The 12481-nt window shown below is 35.2% G+C and overlaps 1 protein-coding gene across 2 annotated transcripts; it reads left to right on the forward strand.

The window, feature by feature from the left end:
- Positions 1-1862: 1862 nt before the first annotated feature.
- LOC104214008 (uncharacterized) lies at positions 1863-7042 on the forward strand. Of its 2 annotated transcripts, XM_009763600.2 has the most exons (7): positions 1863-2197; positions 2451-2525; positions 2611-2680; positions 3947-4056; positions 4700-4814; positions 6541-6636; positions 6726-7042. In XM_009763600.2, exons 2-6 carry the CDS (start codon positions 2465-2467, stop codon positions 6623-6625), a joined length of 441 nt encoding a protein of 146 aa, XP_009761902.1. In that variant the 5' UTR covers positions 1863-2197; positions 2451-2464; the 3' UTR covers positions 6626-6636; positions 6726-7042. The 2 variants fall into 2 exon arrangements, with proteins under 2 accessions (XP_009761902.1, XP_009761901.1); XM_009763599.2 differs by lacking the exon at positions 6541-6636 and having other exon boundaries at positions 1968-2197.
- Positions 7043-12481: the final 5439 nt, after the last annotated feature.

The following is a 12481-nucleotide window of genomic DNA, read 5'->3' on the forward strand; positions in this document are numbered from 1 at the left end:
AAAATACTTTTTTTTTAATTTAAAAAAAGTATTTTTTTTCCAAAGTTGAAGTGTTTGACCAAACTTTTAGAAGAAAAAGTGCTTTTGAGTAGAAACAGAAACAGTTTTTGAGAAGCAGAAAAAGTAGCTTCTTCCCAGAAATATCTTTTTTAGAAGCACTTTTAAGAAAAATTACACTTAGAAGCACATTTTAAAAGCTTGGCCAAATACTAAGTGCTGCTTAGAAGTGCTTTTCAAATTAATTAGCCAAATACAAACTGCTTCTTAACAAGAGTACTTTTGAAAAAAAATACATTTCTCAAAATAAACTAGGGGTGTCAATGGTTCGGTTCGGCCGATTATTTTATAAAATTTGTAGCATACTAAATTTTCGGTTATTCTATTATGTATAACCAACATTAGACTTTTCGAAACTGCTATTTTTCTTCGGTATTGATATGGTTCGGTAAGGTTTTGGTAATTTTTTTAAAAGTCATGTAAAAGTCACTAGTAGAAGTGGAATGCAATAACATACGTACTTTTATAGGACTTAACAAAACTTTTTAGACATTTTTATAATTTAAAATGTGATGAATTAAGAAATTATGAAAGATAGCTAAAGTATAGATCCATCAACTATTCTAAATCAGCGTGAAAGGAACTAAGCAAATACAAAAATAATATAAATCACACGAGTGGAAAGATATTAACTAAGTTGGAATTCAAGAATAAAGTCAACAGAAGATTAAATATCCAAAAAGATAAATCAAAATCATACGAAAGGAAAGATTCAATACATTGTAGTTTGCTACTCATAATCGCTGCAATACCTTGTGTCTTGCTAGTGAACATGCTAGAAATAATTTAGTTTCAATAGGAGTAGCATAATAAGTTTGAAAATTAGGATTTTGAGTTTAATTACTTGTTGCTTGTAACCGTTTCATAATTTCAAGGTCCACGAAAAAATTTAATACTTTATTATTTTTAAACTTAATATATAAATAAATTGTTCACATTGTAGATGTATTCGGTACAGTTCGGTATTTTTTCGATTTATTTTCATAAAATAAAAAACATACTCTAATTATCGGTATGATTATAGATTTATATAAAAATCTACAGTTTTGTTAAAAGAAATCTAATTCGGTTCGATACGTTACAGTTCCATTGGTTTAGACTATGTCCAACCCAGCACCAATTTTGACACCAAACACCATTTTAGTGTAAGATTTGGTGTTTTTTGCTCCAATCCAACACCATTTCTTACACCATTTTAGTGTGTGAATAGTGTTTTTAGTGTGTGAATAGTGTTATACCAAATTTGGTGTAACACTATTCATCAACACCATTACTATTCACCATTATTTTAATATTATCTTTTATCATATAACACTTTTAATTTAACATATTATAATTTGTAATTAATTATAACTTTTATGTAATATATTTATAATATTAATTTTATATTTTAATTTTGGTGTATAATTTTTATATTAATTTCCGTATACTTTATTTTTATATAAATTGTAAATTAGTTTTATTATAAGTTATAGTTGCGGGAGCAACATACGAATCTTGTAAGTTAAATATTTATGTAAAAATTAAACTAAATTTTACCATAATATAATATTTATTTAATTATATCTTATCAATGATTTTATTTTTATTTGAATTATATAGTTAGTATGTATAATGTATAATAGTTGCTTATAATTTATATTTGTTTAAAAATTAAAGGTATAGAATAATTTTAAGAAAGAAATATGAATTATATGGGATAAATATGTAAAAAAGAAAAAAGAACGGATATGTTTTATAAAAAAATAATATAATATAAAAGAGAGACAAGAATATAAAAGAAATATTTTTTTAGTGTAAAAACTAGTATAATGGGTTGAAGTTATTTGCACCATCTTTAATGGTGCCAAGGGTTGGAGATGCCCTTGGTCCGTTTTTAAAATAAACTACAATAACTCTCGGGCATTATTGGTATGAACAGTGCATTCTAAGAACACAGAGACTAAGAGACACAAAGACGCACCACCATTTGCTTTACCAAGACCTTGTAGCAGAGTTCTCATTTCGGCCCAATTACAAGTCCCATAATTCACCTCTCTGCTCAGTCTGCTGCGTATATCGGGTTCTTTTGTTATTTCCCCTTCGTAGCTCTTTTTGGTGTTTTACTGAAGCTGCTAATCCATATCCTAGTCTCGAGCAGGTACAATTTGTTTTTCACTCTGAAATTAGTTTGGCTTTTCAATTTCCATATGAAGAAAAAGTTGTTTTTGCGCGTCTTCTGTTTGATGAAATTCCTCTGAGAACCTCTCTCTCTATATATGTGTATTTTGATGGTGAATTGCTTCCATTTGTTTCTGTTTTCTGCAAATTCTTATGAAAATCAACCATTGAGATTGAGTTGTAAACACCTTTTCCTTCCTTTTTGTCCCTCTATTGCACTGTGCTTATTGTAGGCAGAAGAATATAAATGGACTGGGCATTTGTGCATAAAATCTGGGAGAAATGGATTTCGAGCAATGTTGGTTCAGGTCAGTGAATGTAACACTTCTGAAGATCTGTTCTTGTTTAACTTTAACATGTATAGTTAGCTGAAATGGATTATCCCTCTTTCAGGTCAACCGTTAAAGGCTGCTTTACTTTTAAACTTCGACCCCAATGGCCCTTCTCGTCTGATATCTACCATGTAAGTGAAAATGTGGAAAAACCATTTAAAGCTCTTACCTTTTTCTGTTAATGTGTATTTTTAGACAGCTAACTGGTTATTTTGAACAATGCAATTGCTTTTTTTCTAGTAGGAATTTTTACGAGCATAATAAGTTCAGAAAGTTGGCCGCATCATTAAGATAAAAGTTCAGAAAGTTGATCAAAACCCTTTTCCCTCAAATACCACCAGTACTTTGATACTAGTGATCTTTTATCTTCTTTTACTATCATGAAAATGAATTTTTCTGACAAAAGTGATCTTTTATTTATTTTTATTTTTGATAACCGTGATGTTCGGGCTAGCTTTTGCGCACTTCGACTAATTCCTCAGGGTACCTGCTACCTCCCGCCATTATAGGTACCTCGTAACTCTATCCACCAAGGCTTGGATAGACGGAAAGAAATCACCTAGTGTTTTTGCCTCCGCTGGATTTTGAACCTGAGATCTCATGGTTCTCAACCCACTTCATTGACCACTAGATCACACCCTTGGGTGCAGTCCTTTATCTTATTTTACTATAATGAAAATGATCTTTTTTGCTTCAGTATAAGATACTTTCCTCCTTATTTCCAGGCCTTTCATTTTGGTGCGACTTCAGATTTTTGTGTAATTTTAGCTGCCAAATAAACTTATAAACCTGAGAAACATAAAACAGAAGACTGTCCAACCATTCTTCTTGCTCTTATAGTGGAAGCCTACTCATGGTTAAAGATTTTGCTTTATGGGTATCCACAACAAAATACTGAAAAGTTGAAGTTCAAGTGTCATTTTCTTGAGTTGGTGAAATAAGTACTGGTGTTCTACTTGTCCTTTTCGATTAGTAAAGATATATACAAAAGGGGAAGACCCAGTATTTGCTTTCTACATAAGAATTGATTGCTCTAGCAAAAAGATGCTTTTTACAAAGTTCATTGAATCGTCTGTACATATATGAACCTCACAAGTACTCCAAAATAGACCAAGTATGGTGCTCTGCATTTCTAGGAAGGTTCTCTCAGCTTCCCACATATATAGCTGCAGTGCAAAAACAACCAGCAGTCATGCTTTAGTTGTGAAGTAACAGAAGAAACTTTACTTACTCGAGTTACTTCCATATGGGGCAATAGATGATGAGATAAGAAGCAAAAGAAATTTCTTTTTGGAGACTTTATAGTCGCCAATATGTGTAAAACAGTTTTCTTTTTCGCTTTGCTTTGCCCTTATGGAAAAAGGTGTAATTTTAAAGCCTAATGTTTATGCCTGTAGTGCAGAGCAAGAGGGCATAAAGGCAGATCCAACTGAAATGTGTGAACTTGTCAGTTTCGTCAAGAGAAACAAACTGCAGACGGAGAGCTTCTTCATTGGACAGAATCAATGTGAGTTAATTGCTGTTTACAAATAAAAATATATCATGCATGAACTTTGGATTTCGGGAACTATGTTATTTTTTTGCCCGTCACCTGAACTGTATGTCTTGGATCTGGCACTTTGGTTGGAATATGTAGAAGATAGTGATGGGGTACTTACAGTCATGTTCGTACTTTGCCTCTTCCACCTATGTGATATTGAGAAGTAAATGCAATATATCTATCTTTTCTATATAAAAGTTTTTCTGGGTTGTGTGGTTGGGCTGCTTCTAGGGTTTGACAGCGTCATTTAAATCAATTTTTTTTTTTTAATTTAGTCCCTTTCTACTTTTGATTATTTTGGTTAACTCCCTGGGCAGGTTTATTGTAATGGAGCTAACATTGATCCTTCTTGTAACTTTGCATCTTCTTGATGCTTACAATGAAACAACTTGTTTCATAAAAAAAAAAAGAGAAAAAAAAAAAGCGTTTGACAGCATTGTTTGTGCACAAAGTCAATAATGCAGAGCAAACACAAACTGTGATACCTCAGTACTTGTTTATGCTCGTTGTAATTACTATTCTTTAGAAAGGATCACTAAGACCAGAACAACTGGTTTTGTTTTTGGACATAAACACTACCTAAAAGCTAGCTTTGCCATTTTGTTGACAGATCTTGTAACGACAATTCATGAGAGTTGGTTCAGTGCAAGATGCATGAGTACTTCAAAACCTGCTGGTGAAGGTGCTATTCTGATGCACACCGGAGCGTTCCTCTTGATTGGATTGTAAGTGTTTCCGTATTTTGGTGTACAGTTGGCCAATCTACACACACCATTCTCCGTGGTACTCAACAACTAGAGTCATCTCCCTTTCTCCTTTTAGCTTTAGTCAGTCTATGGTGTAGTGACTAACCAAATTGCCTTGAAACATACCACGACTCTTTAGATTTGATGCATGGAAAGAACATACTTGTTAATTAATGTCAATCTTTCTTTTTAGGAACTACTAAAATTTGAAGAAATGCTTGTATAAATAACAAGAAAATTCCATCAAATTCCTTTGTTGATTGTTAAGATTCCTGTAAATTCCTTCAGAGTTCTTTGTTGATCTTTTCTTGAATTCATTCAAGATTTTCCTAAATTAAGGTCTTCAGAGAATCACTTTTTGGACCTTCTCTTATATGTATATTCCAATTTTTTTCCTTCTTTAATCTCTCTCAGCACTTCAAATTTTCGTTTATAGGAAGCTAGCTCTTTTTGTCGAATCTACAAAGAAATTTGTCTTATAAACCCTTCCCCAAAACCATATGTGAGTACGTAAATTCTCACAAAGATATAGGGTTGGTTCCATTGGCTTCTCCATCCCCACTTGGTTCAGAACTCCACATAGAGCTAAGTAATTGTTTATTGCTTTGATCTAGAAACCCCTACAAAATCTGCCCAAAGCTTCTATTATTTCGTTGCCTTCTTGTAAGTTTATATCCCTCTTTCTACTTGTCTAAAAGGAAAAAAATATTCCTCGTTCTTCCTACATTAGTGGGACTCTGATGAAGCTTATTCTTTTCCTTCTGTAGTCATGTTTGAGTTTAACCGTGTACATCTTCTCTGGTTTAGGGTTGAGTTTGGCTGTGAAGGTCTCTCAGAAGACCATCTTTGACCAACTTTTTACTGTGGGACACATGAACCTCTTTGTCTATCTACATTAGTTTGAGTCTGTTAACTATTGGATTCAATGCACAGAGACCTTTGTAAATGAGGATTTTATGTATCCAGTTAGATAAGGTCCCAAAATCAGAGTTTGCTTTTAAAGTATGTAATTCCACATTTAAACAGAACACATGCAGCCTGCAGACCTTTTTGGTGACTATGCTTAAACATACAACAACAACAACAATAACAATCCTAGTATTTTCCCACAAGTGAGGTGTGGGAAGGGTGAGATGTACGCAGCCTTACCCCTATCCTAGAAGGGCAGAGAGGATGTTTCCGATAGACCCTCGGCTGGAGAACGAATGACAAAAGTAATGGCAACAAGAAGGAATAACAACAAGATAAAAATACTGAAGCCAAGAAAGCAATTAAACTCTAGGTAATAATAGCAATCCATGAATAAAAGGATATCATACTAACACTAATGCTAGCGAACTGGGAAAGACAAAGAGATACGCTCGACTACCTACTAGCCTTCTACCATAATCATCGACCTCCACACCCTCCTATCTAGGGTCATGTCCTCAGTCAACTCCAGCTGCGCCATGTCCCGCCTAATAACCTCGCCCCAAGACTTCTTAGACCTACTTCTATTCCCCCTGATACCTACACCTACTGAGACTAACCTCTCGCACCTTCTGGCTAGGGCTTCTACACTTCTCCTCTTAATATGCCCGAACCATCTCAACCTCGCCTTCCGCATCTTTTCCTTCACAGAAACCACACAACTATACTTAAACATGCTTACTTGAAATTGGGATTTGACTCACTGGAGCCATGAATTTACTATTTGTTCATACAGATATGATGGCTCGATTGGTTCAGCATGCCGTGCAATGGTATCTCTCGATCAGTTTGCATGGCAACTTAGTCGAAGAAATGATTGATTGCTTCATATGTATGTCAAAAAGATGTTACTTTTCTATTGAGGATTGCTCGGGTCATGGTGTTTGAGTTTTTCTTAATTTACCATTTTCTTCTTTGCAGAGATCCATGGTCTCTGCATATTGTTGAATCAATATTTCTTGAGCTGCAAACTGGTAGCGTATTGGATGTCTTTGTACAAGCTCAGTACAAAATTCAAGGTTGTTCACCTAAACTAGTCGAGGCATTTTTTGATTACAGATGGAAATTCTAGTTGATCATTTGGTGATGCTTTCATGTTATGGATTTTCAACTAAGCTGAGTAGCAGTATGGATATATTTAAGCTCTAACTGTTTAGTTATCTATAGGCATGTAGAACTAGTGTTATATATGAACAGATCTTCGTTAAATTAATTTTAGCGCTTCATTTTTGGGGTTATTGTTTTTTAAATGGTAACCCAGTTCCATATTTTGATAAGGGCAGGCCTATCCCTATACAAGAAATATCTAGGAGATAGAGGTATAATCTCACATGGAACATACATATACCATAGATAAGCTTCAAACTAAAATTCTTAATCCGTTGGTAACTTGTATCAACGCATGCTACCTAACCAGGGCAAGCTAGGGGATATCTCAAATTTGAATCATTCAAACTCAACAGAAACATATAGCTCAATTCTCAGATCATTGATATAATAATGCCCCATAGTAATGTTTGGGGTTGTCATTGTATTTATAAAGCGATACATACGTGGAAGAGACAAGAATACCCTTATTTAAAAGGGTAATATACAACAATTCCTAGGCTAACATGGTAAAAGATACATGTGAATTATCACGCCCCCTCAAGGTGCTGTCATCTATCTCGACCAGTTTCCCGAGGCGTTGGAAATCCAGATCGGCTCAGAGAATCACTCTCGCTATTTAGCCCTCGAGTGTGGGAACATGCGAAGATTGTCTCGAAGAGTCTTAAATCGATGAGAGGATAGGCCTTGGTAAGAATGTCAGCTAGTTGGCGCTCCGTTGGAAATAACGAACAAGAATAGATTCAGAGGCTACACATTTCCGTACAAAGTGAAAATCAACTGCAACATGCTTTGTACGAGAATGATATATAGGATTCATCATAAGATATAAGGCACTTACATTATCACAAAAGATAAGTGGCGCATCAGAGAGAAAAATATGCAAGTCCCGTAGCAGCTGTTGAATTCATAATACCTCAGCCACAGTGTGAGCCATGGCACGATACTCAGCCTCGGTACTAGAGCGAGAGACAGTATGTTACTTCTTAGAAGACCAAGAAATGAGATTTGAACCAAAGAAAACCAGAGATTCAGTGGAAGACCGACGAGTATCACAACAACCAGCCCAATCAGAATCCGAATGTGCAGTAAGAGAATAAGTAGTAACTGGTTTCAACAATAACCCAAAATCGAGAGTATCAATATAACACAAAATGCATTTAACAGCAGCACGGTGAGTGGAAGTAGGAGCATGTAAGTGTTGACTAGTTGTATTTACCGCAAAGGCAATGTATGGTCGAGTCAGAGTCAAATACTATAAGCATCCACTAGACTGCGGTATAAAGTACCATAAACAACAGCAGAGTCCTCAATAGTGGCAGATCGAGAAGAAGATGAATCGGAGACAGGCTTGGACTGTAACAAACCAACATGATCAAGAATATCTCGAGCATACTTACTCTGAGAGAGATGCAAACCATTTGCCAACCGAGTGAAACGAATACCCAAAAAATGATGAAGATCACCAAGATTAGTAATAGAGAACTCAAAGTAAGATTAGTAATAGAGAACTCAGACTTAAGTAATCTAGAAAACCAGGATATTAAGCTAGGATTGGAGCCAGTCAGTACGATATCATCCACATATAATAACAAGAAAAAATATTGACCACCAGGTGAATAAACAAACATAGATGAATCTGCACGGCTATTCTGAAACCCATGTGATAGTAGAAAGGAACCAAACCGACTAAACCATGCATGAGGTGCCTGCTTGAGACTATATAATGCCTTATGTAGTTTGCAAACATAGTCTGTTCGAACAAAATCAATAACCCCCTGTGGCTGCTCCATATAGACAAACTCATGCAAATAACTATTAAGAAATGCATTTTTTTACATCAAACTGATGAATAGACCAACCACGAGAAATAGCAATAGAGAGTACTATTGGGACGAACAACAAGACTAAAGGTCTCACCATAATCCACACCAGGTGCTTGAGTATAGCCCTTGGCTACCAATCTCGCCTTACAACGATCAAGAGAGCTATCAGACTTCTGCTTAACTCGATAGACTCATTTGCAGCCAACAACATTAACACCAGATGGATGAGGAAGAAGAGACCACGTCTAGTTTGCAAGTAGAGCATTGAACTCTTATGCCATAGCACTCCGCCATCTAGCATCCTTAGTTGTAGAGCTGAAACAAGTAGGCTTAGCAGGCAAATTAATCAAAGACATAGAATTAAGAGCATACTTCGGATTTGGTTTAACCACACCATGCTTAGATCGAGTAATCATGGGATGAGAAGAATCAAAGATTTAAGGTGATGGCTCAATAGTGAAGGTGGATATAGGACATGAATCAGTACTAGACAACGGCAAGGAAGAGGAGTCTAAGGAGCTAGGAGGAAGGGAAGATAAACTAGGAGACTCAACAGAAGAAGAGGAGGACACGGAAGTAGTGGCAGAACTAGTAGACTCGGGTGCAGTAGGAGTAGGACTAGGTAACACAACAGGTATAGGGAGGAGAACATGAGGCACAAAAGGACGAGGGGGTAGAAAAGCAGATAAATTTGCATATGGGAAACAATGCTCAATAAAGCGAACAGAGCTACTAATATAGACACGGTTAGTATCAAGACATAGACACCGATATCCCTTGTGACTAGATATGTACCCTAAAAACACGCAAGGAGAAGAAGGAGAGTCAAGTTTGTGAGAACGATAAGGATACAAATTAGGATAACAAAAACACCCAAAAAGTTTTAAAATGGTATGGTCAGGTGGAACCCCAAATAGGTTCTCATAGGGAGAGAGCTTAGCTAGGGAAGAAGAAGGAAGATGATTAATAAGATGAACAACAGTAAGAAAAGCTTCAACCCATAAAGAAAGAAGGGAATGAGCATGAAAAAGTATAGTGCGAGCAACATTAGTGATGTGACAGTGCTGACGCTCAGCTACACCATTTTGCTGAGGTGTGTGAGGATAAGATAATTGATGATGAATGTCATGCGAGCGGAGAAAAGAGATAAAGGAAGAACTTTGATACTCGCCCCCGCCATCTAAACGAAATGTCTTAATAGACCCACCAAATTGATTTTCAAGAAGAAGTTTAAAATGGGTATAACAAGATATGACATTACTTTTATGACGAAGAGGATAAATCCATGTGTAACGAGTGAAATCATCAATAAAAAAAACATAATCATGAAAACCACTAACTGAGGGCACATGGGACTGCCAAACATCAGAATGAATTAACTCTAAAACATAAGAAGTAGTTGAAGTACTTAAAGAAAACGACAAAGCCGAATGTTTAGGGCTTAAAAAACAAGAATTACCAAAAAAAAAGAACTAGAAAAAGGCCTAGACGATGAAATTAACTTTCTAGATCTAAGTAAATCTGAGACAACATGACTTGGATGCCCCAAACGTGCATGCTAAATAGAACTAGATCCATGTAGAGCAGCAAAGGTTGATGGCTGAGCAGACGATGACAATGCAGAGGAAGACTGAAAAGGATAGAGAGGCCCATCAGTACGGGAGTGATGCAGAACTTTCTCCGTCGCCAAATCCTTAACATCAAAACCCCAAGGAAGAAAGTTAATACCACAATTATTTTCTTTGATAAATTGATGAACAGATAATAAATTCTTGCAAAGATGCAGAACATACAAAATAGGGGGACAAAGTAAAGGATCAAGAAGGAGTAGAAAGAGAAGAACACCGTTAACAGGAATACGAGTACCATTACCAACCAAGATGGAATCATTTGAAACAGGAGAAAAGGAAGAGAGATTACCCAAATCATTAGTCATGTGTGTGGTTGCACCAGAATCCAAGTACCAATTCTTGTCTGGAGGGGACTGCAATGAGAGTGCTTTCATATTCGCCTGAAGACTAGGAGTAGTATAAACATGGTTATGGTGCTGGACAAGCAAGTGCCGTATGACCAGAAAGATCACAAATCTGACAAATCATAGTAGTAGAAGTAGGAGTAGGAGCCACAAATGAAGGCAAGTGATAAGGTGAAGGAGCCAAGACACCACGACCAGAGGTAGAATGTTAGAAAGGACCACCACAAGAAACTGGGGAAAGTGACGGACTATAATGAATTTGTGAAATATTGCCACGACCATAATCTTGAGCGCGACCTCGGCCACGACCACGACCACCTCTACAATATCCCGAGGAAGCGGAGGAAAGAGGATTAGCTACTGTAGCAACCAACGCCGTAGTAGGTGATACTAGATCAGAAGAAGGGAAAGTACGAGCCTCATGAGTAAGAAGCGTCGTCCATAACTTAAAAAATCGAGGAGCAGGACGCATGTGCGAGGCCATGATCACAAAAGAGTCATAAGACAACGAAAGCCCATTCAGAGAAGACATAAGTAACAGAGAAGGAAAAAACGTGGAGAACACAAGAGATGTTTCAGCTGTGAATTTTATCCACGGTCGGTGCTAAGTAGGGTTAGGGTTGGATCTTTAGGCTTCTGATACCATGAAATAATAATGCCCCATAGTAATGTTTGGGGTTATCATTATATTTATAAAGCAGTACATAAGTATAAGAGACAAGAATACCTTTATTTAGAAGGGTAGTATACAACAATTTCTAGGCTAACATGATAAAAGATACATGTAGATTATTAATCACATCATATATAAATAGTATCAACTTTTAACTCAAACACTAATCCCGAGATACAATCTTAAAATTGTAGTAAAGAAATCATAATTACTGAAAATCTCTAATGATAGGTTAAGACTTTGTAAATATTCGCATCATTTATTCAAAACATGTAGAGCATATTCGGAAAACTACCTAAGTATTGGATTTTGGGTGCAATTATACAGTTTGATATGTTGTCTGGCCAAGTAATTACTTGGTCAGTATGAAATTGGGTGTAATTGAATGGGTGTAATCACACTCTCTAATTCTCAAGAGAAGGTAAGAATTGGTGGTAATTACACTGTGTAATTACAAGCTAATGGAACTTTTAGTATTTCTCGTTTTTTTTTAAAAACTATATTAAGTATTATTCTTTTTAAACTATTTCTCCTTCATTTATCTTATCCTCCTTTTCCAACATTCCAGTATTGTTTCTTATGGGGTGCTTTCATATAATTTTGCATCTTCTCAGATTTTGCTTTATTTTTCTTAGTTAATAAACACAATTTTCTATTTTACTAGCTTTATTTTTTACTATTCATTAATATAAATAATTAATAAAAAATACCTTCTAAACTCATATCTATCTTTTGTTATTTTAAAAAGGCAAAAAATCTTAAATTTCATATTATATTCATATGAGTTGGTAACAAATTTAAATTCACCATTGAAGCTTTTATTGATTACTTTAAATTAAGATATTGATTATTTAGTCAAGTTACCTATTCTTCTTTACTGTATTAGTTACCAACTAATAATTATTTAATACTTTTATTTTAAAGAAAAGTAATTTAAATACCTAGTTTATCTATATATATATATATATATATATATATATATATATATATATATATATATATATATATACATACTCTTTTGTATTTACTAGTTTAATAGCATTAGTATAAATATTTGTTATAAAAATTACTTTCTAAGCTAATGTCTAATTTTCCT

Source organism: Nicotiana sylvestris, chromosome 8, assembly GCF_000393655.2.
Source record: "Nicotiana sylvestris chromosome 8, ASM39365v2, whole genome shotgun sequence".
NCBI classification, from domain to species: Eukaryota; Viridiplantae; Streptophyta; class Magnoliopsida; order Solanales; family Solanaceae; genus Nicotiana; species Nicotiana sylvestris.